The 18,615-nt window shown below is 34.3% G+C and overlaps 2 protein-coding genes and 1 pseudogene across 3 annotated transcripts; all 3 read right to left on the reverse strand.

Annotated features, from left to right (window-relative positions):
• Window positions 1-350: 350 nt before the first annotated feature.
• On the reverse strand, window positions 351-10,361 carry LOC145606228 (uncharacterized). Its single transcript, XM_081662269.1, has 23 exons — window positions 9,970-10,361; window positions 9,329-9,521; window positions 9,122-9,196; window positions 8,905-8,956; window positions 8,367-8,491; window positions 8,074-8,174; window positions 7,934-7,992; window positions 7,390-7,446; window positions 7,019-7,064; window positions 6,313-6,392; window positions 5,915-5,977; window positions 5,616-5,618; window positions 4,766-4,931; window positions 3,297-3,489; window positions 3,100-3,174; window positions 2,905-2,956; window positions 2,343-2,467; window positions 2,086-2,186; window positions 1,951-2,009; window positions 1,781-1,837; window positions 1,469-1,514; window positions 768-847; window positions 351-488 (listed from the first exon to the last, which is right to left on the reverse strand). Exons 1-23 carry the CDS (start codon window positions 10,054-10,056, stop codon window positions 416-418), a joined length of 1,968 nt encoding a protein of 655 aa, XP_081518395.1. The 5' UTR covers window positions 10,057-10,361; the 3' UTR covers window positions 351-415.
• An 854-nt stretch (window positions 10,362-11,215) lies between these two features.
• Window positions 11,216-14,302, reverse strand: LOC145593064 (azadirone synthase LFS-like). The gene is made up of 11 exons (XM_081649575.1): window positions 14,143-14,302; window positions 13,824-14,016; window positions 13,573-13,647; window positions 13,263-13,314; window positions 12,891-13,012; window positions 12,675-12,775; window positions 12,468-12,526; window positions 12,311-12,367; window positions 12,024-12,069; window positions 11,684-11,763; window positions 11,216-11,519 (listed from the first exon to the last, which is right to left on the reverse strand). Exons 1-11 carry the CDS (start codon window positions 14,230-14,232, stop codon window positions 11,456-11,458), a joined length of 939 nt encoding a protein of 312 aa, XP_081505701.1. The 5' UTR covers window positions 14,233-14,302; the 3' UTR covers window positions 11,216-11,455.
• A 962-nt stretch (window positions 14,303-15,264) lies between these two features.
• Window positions 15,265-17,240, reverse strand: LOC145606240 (transcription factor DUO1 pseudogene; annotated as a pseudogene). Its single transcript, XR_014105229.1, has 3 exons — window positions 17,041-17,240; window positions 16,339-16,597; window positions 15,265-15,798 (listed from the first exon to the last, which is right to left on the reverse strand). The product of XR_014105229.1 is annotated as a transcription factor DUO1 pseudogene (transcript).
• Window positions 17,241-18,615: the final 1,375 nt, after the last annotated feature.

An 18,615-nucleotide genomic window follows, 5' to 3' on the forward strand; every position in this document is an offset into this window, starting at 1 on the left:
CACAGGGTAAAGGTGTAGATTTATAAATTAAATACAATTTTAATGCAATTAATAACATCATATTAGTTTTGTTATAGTGGTAATTCATTGAGTTTGTGCTAAAAGTCATTCAAGTCTTCATACACGCGTATATATTCTACATTAGAGTAATAGAATTACTTTTGTATTTACTCGGTAGTCATACATTATACACTAATAATTTTGGAATTTACAGAACTCTACCATACAACTGGCAACTAAAAAGCTGCAAGAGGCAAATTATCTACTCATAGTAAATTTTACGAGACACTTAATCAGATAGACGAAGTACAATAAATAAAATGAACACATTTGTAAATGTATGAATTCCATCCTAAGTTCCGAATTCCACCTATTGATCCACGAAAATTTCCAGTAAAAGTGGCAAGACATTCTACTAAGCTCCATATGTAACTGATATAGCCCTGTAACGTTCTTGTAGGTAGTCATTGAAGCGGATTGGGGGAAATCTGTCGTTAACAAAGGAAGAAATGCATCTACTTAAGCAATACATCATGTAAATGTTATGTCGAGTACACTAACAATTAAGCTTTCACAATGTTTTTTCCAATATATGTTGATAACAGCTCTAATTAATTAATCTATGTTTAATGGCTTATTGGCTTATGCATTGTTAAATTATGACAGTATGGAAACTTAAATGAAAGACTGGATGGTATATAAAATAGTAATAATGAAGAATTGAAGATCAGACTAAAGAATGAAGCCAGAAATTTTGTTTACCGTACCTGGGAGGATTAGACTCACTGCAGCAACTTTCTAAGCACTCCACGAAAAAATCGTGGCGAGGATTAATGAACATAGCTGCCTGCACACCATATTAGTTTTTGTTACATAAAGTGTTGCTGATATTATGATAACATATACTTGTACAAATGAAATCTGCAAGTATGATATCAGAAAAAATGCAGGTATTTTTGTAGTATAAATCTTCAGTTTATATCCGTATTCAATTTAATTCACAAGACAGCCTACAGGAGCAACAGAGTAGAAATTCTGTAAATTATATTGCTTGTTTGTACTTTATAGAACATCACCTAGTAAAATAGCACATAATTCTTAGCTTGGTATGTATAACTAGTGGTCAAATAAGCCAAGAATATTTCTGTAAATTAACTTTCTTGACAAATTTGAGAGTTGCTAAAACATTCTGATCTTACAAAGGTTAGCATCTACTCGTACATAATAATACTCGGTATAAGATTGGCAAGAGGGAGCCGATGCTACAAAAACAACAACAACAACAACAAAGCCTTAGTCCAAAAATGAGGGGAGCCTATGCGACAATAATCTTTATACATGTTATACACATGCAAGTGCACAACAGAAGGGGTAAAACAGTACTGCATATGGGTGCCTATTGGACTTGGAGAGTTAATTAGATAAACTGCAAGGAAAAGGAGCAAAGGAGAGGAGAAAAATTACTTACAGAATATCGTTCACGTCCCTTTGGCACAACTCTATGCAATGTTGACCTGTTTTCAGATAACACAGAACAGGTAAGTAAAAAAGCAAAATAGCGGACAATGATGCAAAATGGATCACATTAGTTGTGTATCACCTCACTGATACCTACTAGTTGACATCCCTATAACATAATGAAACAATGGAAGTGTGTGGGTGTGCACTCGTGCGTGTGAATGAGCAAATGCCAGCTAAATCTAAAGTTTTGATAACTGATCCTGATAAGAACAGAATGTTTAATCATGCAAGCTATTTGACAAACACCATTAAAATTTACCTAAATAAACCATTTGTCCACCTCTCTGTCATATCTCCAATGTTGACAATTAATGCCCTGCAAAAGCATAATACACAAAATCTCATAGGTACGGAGTAATGTTCATCTAAGTACAGCTTCACCCAACTGACTAATTTCGGTATTTTTGCCACTCTACACCGAAAACTCACCCCTCAACATGTGGAACATCCTCCCAAATCTGTGGTTGACGATCTTTTTCCCGACAAACCTAAGAAAACATAAAAGCATGTGATTTCATCATTAAACATCAAATTATTTTTTTATTTAGACTAACTTAGACATACCTGTAATCCAGGAACACCATCAGTGGCCAAGAGAGTGATCATTCCATAATCAGAGTGAGCAGAAGCCCCTAAAACTTCGTCATTGTGGCAACAGGGGTCACCTGGTAGCAATATATATACAAAAAAAAGAGAATTATTATCTAGGAATCAAGTCAAGCAAATTACAGAATGTTCAGTCCAACTAGGAATAATGTGAAGTATCGGAAATTAAGTTGAGAAATAGTATCCATATGGTAAATAAACATATTGCACTGGACCTTCTGGATAATGTAAGAGGCGAAGTTTAGGCATTGGTGGATCCAAAGCTCCTACATTCTCAAAATAGTTCTCATCGAGGTTCAATGCCAACGCAAGGAGTGACAGTAAACGTTTTCCTGCACTCCTGAGGTTCCGCATTTAAGTGTTACATAGAGCAATAGAAGCCATCAACATAATAGACTGATACACCAGATCCTTGTTATTCATCAACAAACCATCCCCATCCCCTCTAATTTTCAAGCCGTATTGTGTATTAGACTGACTTTTTTTATTCAAGGAACTTCCTCCACTACAACCTTAATGGAGTATGCAACAACTACAGGATGTAAAGGTGAAACAATGAGCACAACAGCCAATACATGGTAAAGCAACACGATTGAAATTCATAATTGTCCTTAACAGCGACAATTCTAGTTAAAATGGAGTTATACAAGAACAATCATAGAAACTAACAAGATCAGACAATCTAAAACTGTCAGTAGAGTAATGTCCTTCAACAAACCACAAATATGGACAATGCATATATGCACATGATGAGAATCATGAGATTGTTGAACTTACGTAACTTGTGTATGGTATGCTTCCATAGTTGGTCTCCAATTCGGAAGAAGCTCTGGTATGTCACAAACAGTAGATAAGGTTTAATTAAGCAGGGGAAAAAAAGGTGTTAGCATTAACATCATTCCTTTAAGGCATGAACAAATTAATGTAGAGCCCAAACTAACCAACCAAGAACCAACCAGATAACAAGCTTACCTTCAGAAGGCCATCGGTTCAAATTGTAGATTTCATCATGAATCGGGCCAATGTAGAAAGACTCCTTTGGGTCACCTGCAGTCGAATAAGGTAAGTTAATAAGACTTCAAAATTCCTTGTACTCTTGTAACATAGAATAAGGTGGTTTGACAATTAAAAGAGAAAATAATTAAGATCATGGATCAACAGTACAGAACCTTTAGTGTTTAAGGAAGTATCCAACTTCTCAGAATATAATGCAGTATATCCACTGAATTCCTGCTTTTCAAGTTTCATTTTTTCTTCCTCCGGAAATGAGAAGAATTTCTTACTCTCTTCAAACAATCTCTCGAATAGAGCTTTGTCCACTCCATGATTCACAACGTAGAAGAAACCGACTTCAATGCATGTCTAAACCACAAAACATAGCAAAGTTAGCAAGAATGAATGTATCACCCCAAGGTCATGCTTGGATTAGGGGTACTAAATAAAGGGGTAATAAAAGTCAAGTTAGGAAAAACATTAGTAATTAAAGGTGGTGTTGTAGGGAGATAAGGTGTTTATGAATGAAATAAGGTATTTGTGACATGAGGAAAAGAAAGAGGTTGAAGAATCATTATCCTCATAATGAGGATAATAGTTACATACCCATTCTCCCCCTAGTGTAACCATAACCTCCAAAATGAGGGTAATAGACCTAATGGTTCCCCTATCTTCACCTATCACCACATCACCATTACATAAAATTCCTTGTAATCACTCCATCACTATCTCCTCCTCCCTTATATTTACATTCATTTTTTGGTTGGATTTTATTACCTAACACATTACCGTCAATCCAAGCATGCCATAAATGTGACATTTCTATTAACCTGACAAATGGGTCATTCGGGTCGGGTCATTTCGGGTCAACTAACATTCAGGTTGTGTGCGGGTCGGGTCGAGTACGGGTTTCAAGTCTGCCTCGGGTCGGGTTAATTTTGATCAAACTATTTTCGGATCGAGTATGTTCGGGTCATAATCGGGTTGGGTCAAAATTGGGTGTTGGGTTTGTTCTAGTTAAACACTTCGAATCAACTTTAGGTCGAGTCAGTTTCGGATTGAGTCATTTTGGGTATCGGGTCAACTCGGATCGGATCAATACGGGTTTGGGTCGATGATTTCGGGTCATGGGTCTGGTCAAGGTCTGAATTGCCAGGCCAACTTTAGAAAATTCTTATGTCATGAGAAAAATCAACCATTGACACTACAGCTTTATCATGATTAAATATCAGTAATGTAGAAAGTTGAGTCCACGACCATATTTCTACACTGCTAATTAAGAAACCATGTAGTTTAACAAAATAAGGCTTAAACAAATGGTTAAAGCCCAAAAGATTAATTTATACTGGTACTTGGTATGTTCTATCACATGCGTTTCTGAGTAGCTCAAATATAAAGAGGGACAGAGCATCATATAATCCGTATTATATAGGATTTGTAATGCAAATCATGCTCCCCTCTATATTATTTACTAATTGTAAAAATATCTACTTCAGTTGTAATGATTTAAATTCATATACTCCGGGATATGGATGATGTGAAACTGAAAGTCATATTGACGAACTAAAATTATATTGGTAGTTTAAATTACATTATCAACGTGATAACTAATTCGAGAACATAAGGAGTACAGCAAGTAGCAAACCTGACGAAGTATAGCAGCTGTAGAAATTCGATCAGGTGCCGCTAAATCGATGACAGGAAGATTTGCAATCAAATATTCTTGTCCCATATTTTTTTTTCTTCTCTGATCTCCTCTGCTTTGCTCCGCTCTTGTCTCTTTATTACTCGTATTTAGATTTGAGGTGTTTCAGTTACAACAATAAGATAAACACAAATACAAGTAGTTGATAAGATTTGTAGGCATTTAAGCAAAGAGGTTTTGGTAGGTTGATATCATTTGCACTTTATCTACAATTTAGCACAGTACACGATCAATGATATAGGTGGGGGCAACTATCATACATTTATGGAACATTTATTATATTAGGAGTAACTATGAGAGTTAGTTAGTAATACAATACTCCTCCGTCTTTTAATTATATGCCTATTTCTTTCATTTATTACTCATATAATAGAGAGAAATAAATACAAAGTACGAAGTATATAATTAAGGGACGGAGGAATATTATTAAGTGCTTTGTTATTTATGTAAACTTTTTTCATGCACTCTTCACCTCTTTTGTAACCAATCATTGAATCTGGGTCTTAAAAAACAAAAATTTGACAGTAATGGTACCAAAAGTCTCCCAAAAGTCGAAAATTAAAAGATATTTGTTGACAAAAAAATAATTAAATATTAACATATAATATAAACCGATTTTGGGCTTACAAAAGTCTCAGTATATATATATTTTCTAACCCTAATGCTCACAAACTATAAACTTTAGGTTGTATTTAGTTCTTCTTATAGTTCAAACTATATAATAATCAGAGAATAAGTTCAGAGTAAATAAACAGATCAATGGATGGAATTTCTTTCATAATCCGTTCACACACTACACAAAACATTTTTGGATTTACTTAACTTTACCTTCAGATTCATATGAATCTAAAAGAAAGCAAGTCATCCAGCAGATTTTACATTTTTACGAGATACAATAATATGAGCACATTTATAAATGTAGGAATTCCAAGTTCGTTCCATCTTTCACCTATTGATCCACACATATATCATTATAATTGGTAATGTCATACTGTATTACTGTGTATGACCGTACTTGCACTTCCCAAAATGGCTAACATTTGCTCTTTAAGGTACGAGTACGTAAGTGATTTCCAAGGGGCTCCTAGCTAAGCTCCATATGTAACCCTATAACGTTCTTGGAGGTGGTCACTGTAGCGAATGGGGGGAAATCTGCCAATAAAAAGGGTAACAGTAAAGTCATAATTAACTTATTAGCCTGCTCTAAGATATATAATATATTACATCAGGTTAAAGACATCTACGATGGAAGGAAGAAAATGCATCTATTTTATCAACACATGTAACTGTAATGCCACGGGCAAAACTGCACAAGTGAGCAAGCATAATGGGTGTTCAACATCGACGATATGTTGATAACAACTGTTCTTGATCTATGTCAATGCATATGCTTAAAATAAGTTGAATGGAATGAGCATGAGGTAACTCTAGAATAGTGGAGCTGAAGTATGAACACTTTTACAGAATAAAGCCGTTATTTTGTTTACCTGGGAGGATTAGACTCACTGCAGCAGGTTTCTAAGCACTCCACTGAAAAATCGTGTGGAGGATCAAGGAACAAAGCTGCCTGCACAAGTTAGCAATACTCGTATTCGTGACTTTAGGCACTGTTGATATTAGATTAACAATTCAAACAAAAGATGCAAGTATAATATCATAGAAAATGCAGCTATATAAGTCCTCAGTAAATGCAGAGGCTCTTGCTCTGATCTTCTCAAGTTCTAGTGACAAAATGTCAAAATAAATATAGGTATTTGATTTAATTTACAAGACAGCTTTACAATGGCAACATTATTGTAAAAATCTCACTCAACATTGTTGTATATAATTTAGGTAGCTGAAAAGCCTGAAGATATTTCACCAAATAAAACAGCACATAAGTCTTAGCTTAGTAATGTAGTCAAATACACCAAGAACGTTTCTGTGTTTCATAAAAACAATAAAACATCAATTTTCTGGACAAATTTGAGAGATTCTAAAACATTCTAGTCTTATCAAGTTAACATCTAAATAATATAATAAGACTGGCAAGTGGAGATTGATGCTATTATAAACTTCAAACATGGCATACACATGCAAGTGCACAACAGCAAAAGGTAAACAGAACTGCATATGATGAATGCCTGCTGAACTAGGAGGGTTAATTAGAAAAACTGTAAGGAAAAGGAGGAAAAGAGGGGAAAGATTATTTACAGAATATCGTTCTCGTCCCTTTGGCACCACTCTATGCAATGTTGACCTGTCATCATATAACACAAAACAGGTAAGGAAATAGGAAAGGGTACAATGCAAAAGGGATTACATCCCAAATCTTGTATTGTTGTGTACTTGTGTATCACGATATCACCCACTGAAATGGTGAGACCTTGCTAGCTGCATCCCTATAGCATAATGAAGCAGTGACTGTGTGTGTGTGTGTGTGTGTGTGTGTGTGAAGAAATGAAAGGTTTGATAACTGATCCTGGTAAGAAGAACAGAATGAATATTTAATCATGCAAGTTCTTTGACAAACACCATTAAACTGTGGTACTTACCTAAACAAACCATTTAACTGTGGTACTTACCTAAACAAACCATTTGTCCATCTCTCCATAATGTCACCAATGTTGACAATTATTGCCCTGCAAAAACATAATACTATTACTCAGAATTTCTAAGCCATCACCAATCATATGCAAAAAATTGAGAAATCAGAAGGGAAGGGGGTAGCAGCAAGCCCTGAAAAGTAATACATGGTCTATGTTACCTGAAATATGTCTTGAGTTTTACATGTAAAGAAGAAAAATAAAATAGAGAAAACGGAAAATCTTCATTGTTCTTGGCTCTTCTGAATACATGTGTAGCTAGGAAGGCAACCTTAAGACCGTTAGATATGGTAAAGAGAAGTTGAGAACCCATTTAAGAGCTACAAGCGCTACAATTGTGAAGCTTTCTGGAGTAATGAATGATTTTGCATAGTACTTCTACATTATCATTTTCCAAATAAAGTCTATGAGCAACATAAATGATAAATCTCACAGCTGAGCAACAAGGGTAATGTTCATTTAAATGCAGCTTCATCCAACTGACTAGATTCGGCATTTATGCCACATTACACTGAAAACTCACCCCTCAACATGAGGAACATTCTCCCAAATTTGTGGCTGACGATCTCTTTCCCTACAGACCTAAGAAAACAAAATAGAATGTGTTTTTCATCATTGAGCAACTATCAAATGATTTTAATTTTTTGACTAATTTAGACATACCTGTAATCCAGGAACACCATCAGTGGCCAACAGAGTGATCATACCATAATCAGAGTGAGCAGAAGCCCCTAAAACTTCATCATTGTGGCAACTGTGGTCACCTGATAGTAAAATACATATAAGAAAAGAAGTATTAAGATGGACTTCCTGAAATTAAGTCAGGATTCAAGTTGAACAAATTACAGAATGTTCAGTCCCACAAGGATACATATATAAACAGGAAATGCTGGGAAGGATAGGAAATCAAGTTGAGAAATAGTTTCGATATAATAAATACATGTATTTCACCAAACCTTCTGGATAATGTAAGAGGCGAAGAACAGGCATTGGTGGATCCAGAGCTCCTACATTCTCAAAAAACTTTTCATCAAGGTTCAATGCCAGCGCAAGAAGTGATAATAAACTTTTTCCTGCACTCCTGAGGCACCACACATATAAGCGTTATATTGGATTATAGAAGCCATAAACTGAAATACACTAATACATCATACATATAATTCATCAGCAAACCACCCTGACTCCCTTTAGTTGCCAGGACATATTGTGTATGCCATCAGATTTAGACTGACTTGATCTTTGTCAAGGAAGTTCCACTACAACCTTAATACAGTATGAAACTACAGGATCTAAGGACGCTCATTAAACAAACCAATACATTCTTGGAAAAGTAACACGAAGAGAAGATATAACTTTCCTTGACATTGCCATTTCCAGTTAAAATTAGAAACCAACAAGATCAGACCACCTAAACCTGACAGTAGAGTATATCCCTCAACAAAACACAAGCCTGGACATTGCATATATTGGACATGATGAAATTGTAAAACTTACAGAATTTGTCTATGGTATGCTTCCATAGTTGGTCTCCAATTTGGAAGAAGCTCTGGTATGACACAATCAGCACACTTTAAAATTAGTTTCCGAATTCTGATAAAGTTTTATTATACAATGTTATGTGCAACTTTGGGTATTATTTGTGAGATATAAAATATTCCAAAGTTGCACTAACGGAGGTAGTACAAAAATTGAGCTTTAACAACAAGCTTACCTTGAGAAGGCCACTGGTTCAAATTGCGGATTTCATCATGAAGCGGGCCAATGTAGAAAGACTCCTTTGGGTCACCTGCAATCAAAAATTCAAAATATCAAATAAGATAAGTTGCTAAGTCTTCAGAATTCCTTGCACTTTTGTACACAAAATAAGGTGATTTGACAATTAAAAGAACAAATAGATAAGATGTTGGATCAACAAAACCTTTGGTTTTTAAAGAAGTATCCAACTTCTCAGAATATAATGCTGTATATCCCCTGAATTCCTTCCTATCAAGCTTCATTTTTTCTTCCTCGGGAAGTGAAAATAATTTCTTACTCTCCTCAAACAATCTCTGAAATAGAGCTTTGTCCACTCCATGATTCACAATGTAGAAGAAACCGACTTCGATGCATGTCTAAACCACCCAAATGTAGCAAGTTAGCAACACAAAATGTATTTCCCTGAATGGCATTTCTACAAGAAATGCAACTCTAGATAATTCATTCTTCTGTGTCATGAGATCAATTATTGTCCTCTTAAATAAATTGGTCCATTCTATCAGTCACCTAATACTCTAGAATGATTAAGAAAAATAATTTCTCCATTCGTCGAGCAAATTTTTTAGAGAGATTCTTATATACACCCTGATGTAACATCTTGCTCATTTTGATGATTACGGTTCATTTAATCAACAAACGAGAAAAAAAATAACCTTGGTATGTAATGTATTCTAACTCACCAGTCAGTTAAGTTATCATATTGCGAGTTCAAATTACACTATTGACGTGACAACTAATTCGGGAACATAAAAGAATACATAAACATATATAGAAAGAATGAAAGAAAGAAGTTAAGCAGGAAACCTGACGAAGTGTAGCAGCGGTAGAAATTCGATCAGTTGCCGATAAATCGATGATGGGAAGATTTGCAATTAAGTTAACTTCTCCCATTTTTCAACAAGTCTATTTTCTGCTCCACTGTTGCTTCTTCAACCAATTCACTTCCTCTCTCCTTTCTAAAATCTTCGGATTTTACAAGCACTTATTTTTATCCTAATTATTTTTTTTGGGTTTAAGGTGTTTTGGTTACAACGAAAGCAGGTGAAATTTGTCGGCAATAATTCAAACTTCAAAGAGGAATAGGTAAGTTGATAATTGAGTTATTTTAGGCTTTTAGCACACAATCAATGAATTAGGTGGGTATCTGTATCTCTATCATAAATTAATTTATTCAAAATTTTTAACGGGTGGAATTGGATCTATATAGTATGGGAGTTAAATTCTTAATTTTAATACTCGTATTACTTTTTTTTTTTTGTTTTGTAATAAGCGCATCACAGACTTTTGCACTATTTATATGTTTAATTTGACTATATTTTTTTATCATTATATAAAAAATATAAAGTGTTTTTTTATTATTTTTTGAGTACATTTTCATTATATACTTCTTAGAACATATAATTACATATACTACCTCTGCTTCATATTATTTGCAATGATTAAACTTTTTCTATTCACACTTTATGTCAAATCGTTGCAAATAATACGAAACGAAAGTAGTATTAATATTAATGGTTAAAGTTGCGCATTAACATGTGTGCCGTTCAAAGTATTGCAATTATTATAAAACAGAGAAAGTAGATTAATGCTTTATTATGATGGATGAAAAGAATATACCGTAAATTAAACAAGTCACTTGAAAGATGTTAAATTAAATGGTGGATGGTTCATAAAATCATAATCCCTCCGTGTTTTAATAAGTGTTACAGTTTGTCTTTTTTCACTATTCAAATAATGATTTTGACTTGATTAATTTACTAATATATAAAAATAAAAAACATATGTTATTGTATAATAAATTGTTGGATTCGTTATAATGTATACTTTCAAAATATCAAATTTTCTATGATTTTACTAACATATAATTAGATAAATATAGGGTCAAAAGTCGTGCCTCGACATGCATTTTTAGTCAAACTGTAACACTTATTAAAACACGAAGGTAGGATGTATATATCATTCCAATTGACACTAATTCTTTAACAAACATAAACAGCTTTAGTCAAATCCAAAATTCTTGACAAATGAAACTAGGCTTCAATTCCCAAGCTTAAACTTGAAAAAGAAGTGTGTTCTTCCCAAATCACGTTTGAGACATACATTAGCATGTCAGGTTTTACATCAAACAAACAACAAAAAATCATCGAAATTAAAGAGACAAAGCTATTTAACACCCTTTTCAAAGAGTTTTCATTCATCACATGATAATAATCTATCCTTTGTAAATTCTAAGGCTTTATTTAATTTACATGATATATTCCATCTTATTATTTACTCCGTGCGTGTAACTTCAAGCTTCAAATGTGCCCTTGAAGCGTTCTAGAAGGTAATCAATATAGCGAAATGGAGGAAATCTGCCATTGATGAAAGAAGTAGGTTAATTATTCGATTTCATGAAAGGAAAAAAAAAAAAAAAAAATTAAACTGATGCACATTAACGGATCAAGTGTTTTTAAAATTCATATCACAAGTACGATTAACTCAAAAATAAAAGCAGACGAAAAAGTTTGAAATTAACCTTGGAGGATTTGAGTCATTGCAACAAGTTTCTAAGCACTTCACTATAAGATCGTGCGATGGATCAAGATAAAAAGCCACCTGCATTACATTTTTAGTCTTTGTCAAGCAACACATACATAGTTTTCATAAGGATTGATTATTATGGAGAGCTTGAAAATTATACTTGTAAGTATAAAGTATTTTATCAAAAATAAAATAAAAATGAAGTATCTTTTAATTTTTTTGTGGCATAGTTTACAAGGGATATAGTAAATTGAATTATTAGAATAAGGGTACGGTAAAAATTAGATGAAGAATAGAAGAGCATTGAAGCAAAAAGAATACAAAGTAACACATACAGAGTAACGTTCTTGTCCCGTTGGCACCACTCTATGCAATGTCGACCTGCAACCATCAAACATGACAATATCTGTAAGGAGAAAACTTAAGTTGGCATGAAATTTACTCCAGGAGAGTAGGAAATCCATAGTATATGCCGCAATTTGGATTGATTTGATCCAAGTATTTGATACAATACTACTCGTATCAAGTTATCAGTCAATATCCACGGGCAACAACAACACAGTGTCATGTAATTATGTAAATGATGGTTTGGTAATCGACAAAATAATATAATGTCCTTTACCTAAATACATTATTGGTCCACCTCTCAGTAAGGTCACCAATGTTGACAACTAAAGCCCTGAAATTGTATCAAATTTTCAAAATCAAAAGCATAACTCAATATTAATTTGCGTCCACAATTTATAATTGTAGTTCCATGACTGTAGTGTAAGATTTACCCCTCAATATGACGAACATCCTCCCAAATTCGAGGTTGGCGATCTTTTTCCCGGCAAACCTTAGGTAATAAATAAACATGCATGATCGATAATCAGTTGCAACTTCACATAATAATATGATGGTTTATCTAAGGAAAAATTCATGTAACTTAATGTACATAGCAATAAGCAAATATACTACGCGGTATGTACTTGTATTATGTATACCTGCAGTCCAGGAACACCATCAGTTGCTAACAATGTAATCATTCCATAATCACAGTGAGCAGAAGCACCTAAAACTTCATCAGTATAATAACTGAGGTCCCCTGAAATTGTAAAATCAGAGAAAAAAAAATATTATGATGAGTATTGATACAAATTATCTGTGTTAGACATTGAATTATCATATCACACGACACACACGTATATTATTGGAAGTACCTGGGTAACGTAAGAGGCGAATGAAAGGCATAGGTGGATCCAGAGCTCCAATGTCCTCAAAATAGTTCTCACTTAGGTTTAAGGCCAGAGCAAGAAGTGAATATAATCTTTTACCAGCAGTCCTGAGGCCACACCATGATGGTACGCATTATCAGTACTGTTTCATATATACGAGTAGATACTATAAACAAGAAAACGTATCTGATATGCAACTAATAAGGGGTGAAATGTCCAAATTTACTCTGATAAGTACATTATAAATAGGCTTTTGCTAAGGATATTGTTGGCATTTCTCCCCTTATTAGTTTCCATTACGTATATGTGCTAGGAAGGCGAATAAATAAACAAGAATTATATCATATAGCAACGTACAAAATTTTATCATGGTAAGCTTCAACGGTTGGTCTCCAGTTTGGAAGAAGCTCTGAAATGCCATTAGATAATAGATGAATTAGTTGTTACTTTTAATTTTATTTGTTCATTTTTTTTTCCATCATTGGAACATGGGATAATAATATAAATGCCCTAATCAATCTCACAACATTATTGTAAAACTGGATTGTACAAAGATTTGTTAACTACTCATATACCCATAATAGTGACAACTAAAGTCAAATGAAGATGATCCGTAAGCACTATATCAGCTTATTTTTTGATGCAAAAACTTATTAAAGTGCGTTACCTTCAGAAGGCCATTGGTTCAAATCACTATCTTTATCATGAAACGGGCCAATGTCCATAAATTCCTTTGAGTCACCTATTGCATTTATTATACAAATCAAGGTAAGAATATATTGTACTATAACACAATAATTATTGGGTTATTCTTTATCATATTACTCCCTCTGTCGCAACATATTTCAAATAATGAAAAATAAAGAGCTGATTTAACCTCGAATGTACTTTGTATATTACAAATAAGCAAAATCATACCTTTGGTAACACTGGCGGTATCCAATTTCTCATGATATAAAGGCGTATACCCACAAATTCCCTTGCGAGCCACTCTCATTTTATCTTCCAAAGGAAGTGTAAAGAACTTCTGACTTTCCTCAAATAATTTCTTAAACATTTCTTTGTCCACTCCATGGTTCACAATGTAGAAAAAACCAAAGTCGATACATGCCTACAAAATTAATAAAACCAATTTCAACTACCAAAGTATTATAATGTTAGTCTAGCAAAAATTAGGCGAAGTGAACACATAGACTGATATAGTCGTAGTAATAAGTAAGATAAGCATGGATCAAACCTGGCGAAGTGTTGCAGCAGTAGAGTTAAGATCAGGCGACAATAAGTCGATGATAGGAAGATTAGCAATAGCAATACTCTCTTCTTCCATCTTCCTAAAGCTCTACTTTTTACACACACAAAAGCTAATAATTAAGGTAGCTTCAATCATATTTTCCATGTTTTAATATAATAAAAGTAGTTGGATTATTATATCTGACTTTACCTGTTTACCGTTGTCAGTTTGTGTCACTTTTATGGAGTTGTTGACAGGCAACAACTCCTTCTCTAGTCATATATATGTTGTATATAGTGTGTTTACAGTCATTGCCATTAATTAATTATCAATAAAATTTCTAGATATAATGTTAATTAATTAATATATACTATTATACTGTACTTATAAATCAATTTTTTTAGAGTAAGACAATTTTGTTTCCATTGTATATAGCTCTAATAATTTGATGTGGATTAGCTAGAATAACCCATAAATTGTACTATAATAAATGAGACAGAAGAGTAGTTGAGATTGCTGAATATAAATGAAATCATAAACAGATTTTTTAGTATTTGGCACCTTGGCGTTTTGGCCTGGGGTCATTACATGAAATTGACAGTTATACATTTGATTCATGACTAGATCTAATCGATCTTAATTATATACTTAGTATTATATTGGGTTTTTCTACGCAGTACTCCTAAGGTATTTACATTTCCAAATTGTGCCCATTCATTTTCAAAATTTCACTTTGTATGTAACCCACTAATCCCAAGGTATGTTTAGTGTGTACGATAAAATATCCCCCCAAAAGAACAGTACTCTTCCTTCCTCCATAAATAACCATTTTATTCTCTGTTTTTTGGCTTAGGATTTAGTTTATTTTTTGGATTCTCCACATAGCAACCTCGTTCTCCATCATTCACCATGTCAAGTTTTCCATCACATCTCAAATTAAAGGTACCTTGGGGTTACCGCGCTTATAAAATTCTTAGGGGCATTGTGTAGAAAAACCCTATAAATTTTTTCATATTGCTATTCACTACATTTTATGCTACGAAGTAATATTTATAATTTATCCGGTAACACTATAATAAGTCTATGATTAAAACTGAAATAGGTGTATAAAGAGTAAAATTCAATGAATTATAATGAATGAAAGTAATCCAAAGAACTTGGTAAAGGATCAAGACTGTCAAAAACATCAATTGGAAAATCATCAAAGAAACCATCTGGGTGGTTGGGTAGACTTTGCACTGCATCTCTTTGCGCAGCAGGCACAATACTCTTGCTGCAGCTTCCCTCTATTGATCCTCCGAAAAACGGCATCCCAAAATCACAAGGCAATGACTGACAGAAGCTTGTTGGTTCAGTAAACACTGGTTCAAAATCCTTCATGAGATGATCATGTAGAAAAGGAAGAGGGTATGACAATGTACTCCATGATGACTCGCCGACTGGTGCAGGATTAGGCTGCTGGGGAAACCAAGATGTCTCTGACAGAGTGGACTCTGCTGAAGGGTTGGTGCTTATTATCAGTGGACCACTGCTTGCTGTATCTGGTGCAGGTAATGAGGTTATTGGTTCGATATCTAAAGGCCGGGATGAGGAACCAAGAAGGTCGTAACTTGAAGATGGATGTGCACCCACTAGAATCATGGAAGTGCAGCTCTCAGAAACCTGAAGTACGTGTTAGTGTATGAAATGTGTTAGACTGTTAGCACCATAGTTAATGATACTGTATAAACCTACTTAATATTCCATAATAACATCAGCCATTGATTACATATATATTTAAAGATAACAAAAGAAGACGAGTAGCACAAAATATGGCCTAAATCACTCAAAATGTTATGGAATGTATGAGTTTTAGTAGCACAAAATGATGCTAATATGTACTATATCCGTCTTGTTAGTTTAAGATTGCTGAGATTAATTGTGTCATACATTAGGAACGGAGAGAGTACAAGATACAACACATGTAATACCATGATAGTATCAACAGAAAATTAGAGCTTGTAGATAAGATTTCAAACCAAAAATCCTAACAGACAACCCAATAATAGCAGTTAACATTTTATTGCAACTTCTAATAATCCTTGAGCACTAGTGCTAACTTGTAATTATCCTTAAACCGTAAGTTGAAAATTAACATAGATACTCTTACTGCATATATACAATTTATGATCATAGCAATTATCTATAGAGAGTATTAAGTACCTCCAAGTTCGATGATGGAAGTTGAGGAGTTGGCACGGTTGATTTCTGTTTGCTCTGATCTTGGTAAAGGCACTTGTTGTTGGGCTGTAAAGAGGAATTCAAGGTTCTTGCTAATCTTTTCTTCCTCGAACTCCAGAAATTCTTGACATCATTATCAGTTCTTCCTGTCAAATGTGAAGCAATTGTTGCCCATTTATTCCCAAGTCTTGCTTGTAATTCCACCACAATTCTCTCCTCCTCGGCTGAAAATTTGCAACCTCTTTACCCAACAAAAAAATGAAACAAAAAAAATAACACCCAAAATATTTAAAAGCATGTCAAAATTTAAAGATTACTAAATGAAAAATGAAATGTAAATTGTTCAAGCTACTAAAAACTTAAAATGGTTCTCTACAAACAATATAATATGTATCTTCAAAATTTATACAATGGCTGCCTTTTACCTTTGCAAATTGCGAATATTAAGATTGTGGTTGCTTTGGCTACAATGGTTGTTTTTAAGAGACATTAATCAAACCCTACACATCATAGACATATTTTTAATAGTTCATACATGATGAGATGTCTATTTTTCGAATCCTCTACTTTTCAAGTAATTTATCCTACATTGATCTCTTCTAGAAGTACTTAATCATGCAATACTATCGAGATTACCATACATTATTGCACTTCAATCATGCAATACTATAAGGAGTAACTCACACTTTGAGATTGGGTCGGAGTTTGTTGACCCAACGAAGACGACAAGATTTGCCAGTTCGTGGAAGAAGGCCCTTGGATTGAATGGAGCTCCAGTCTCTAGGTCCATTTTTGTTGACGAAGTCGATAAGAACTTCATCTTCTTCAGCAGACCATGGACCCTTCCTAATATTTGACTGATCCTTAAAACCTTTCTTTTTCATCATAAATTCATATCAAGTTTAGATGTTTTTTGTTTAGGAACGGAAGTAGCCCTTGCTTGCTTATTCTTTTGTACGACAGATTACTTTTTTGATTTTCAAAAGTGGCGGTTAAAACGGTTAATGGCTTAGTGACCACACTCCACTAAGCAACCACGTTTATTTCTGTCTACCATTACGCTAAATTCCCGTATAATGTAAGATAATACCCTTCAATTTTCTTTTAATTTCTTGCCTTATGCAGGAATATACTACGTATAATATTTGTTAAAAAAAAAAAAAACAAAAAAACAAAAACATTTTATGTAAAATGACTGTATTTTTATTTTTATTTAAAAAAAAAAAAAGTTATCAACCCCTGAAGTTCCAGGCGTTCTCAAGTTAACAAGTTACTTATTGTGCGGTTGTAACACATCATTCATATACTACCTCCGATTTTTATTACTACCTCCGTTACATATTAGTTGCAACTTTTGCCAAAACGGGGTGCTACACATTAGTTGCAACTTTCTATTTTTTTCCTATTTTAGTAAGTTTTTTTAACTGAAAATACAAAAATACCCTTACTAAAAAACTTATAAACATAATTAACTATCTAAATCAGATTTCATTAAATTCCTAATCTAACTTATTAACATAATATTTTCACCTAATTTAACTCATCTAACACATAAATTAAAAAAACAATTCAATTCCAAAAATCATTCAACTCAATCAACTCCCAAGAATTATCTGAACACGACCTTCACAACCTCGTCGCTGCCACATCTAACCACCATTGTTACCATTGCCGCCGCATCCACCACCACTGTCAACGTCGTCGCTGCTCATCACCATATTCAAAGTCGCCGCCTACTCCTTCAGTGTTCCTTTCTCACTCCTTTTCTCACTCCTTTTCTCTCTCTCTCTCTCTCTCTCTCTCTCTCTCTCTCTCTCTCTCTCTCTCTCTTTTAATAGTGTAGATCTGATAGTTTGAGGGGTAATTGGGCTAGTTCAGGGTTGTTTATGGATGGTTTAGTGTGATTCAAGGTGAGGAAGGGTAGTTTTGGGTTGGTTTAGGGTATGTGTGGGTTATCTTGCGGCTGATTGAGGGTGGTGGTTTTGGGATGGTTTATGGCTAGTGTTGGTGGCTTTAGGGAGGTTCGGCTGTGAGAAGTTGGTGTCGGTGTGGTTAGAGTTGAGAGGGGGTGGTTTCGAGTCGTTTGGGTTGAGAGGGGGTAATTTTGGGGTTGTTCGCGCTGCAGGGGTGGTTTTAGGGTTGTGAGATGGGTGGTCGGCCTGATATGGGTGGTTTCGGGCTAAGAGGTGATGATTTTGGGGTTGCTCGGGGGGGTAATAGGTGGTGGTCTTAGCGTTGTTCGGAATGCGTGTGGGTGGT

This window comes from Chenopodium album, chromosome 2 (genome assembly GCF_948465745.1).
Source record: "Chenopodium album chromosome 2, dcCheAlbu1.1, whole genome shotgun sequence".
Taxonomy (NCBI): domain Eukaryota; kingdom Viridiplantae; phylum Streptophyta; class Magnoliopsida; order Caryophyllales; family Amaranthaceae; genus Chenopodium; species Chenopodium album.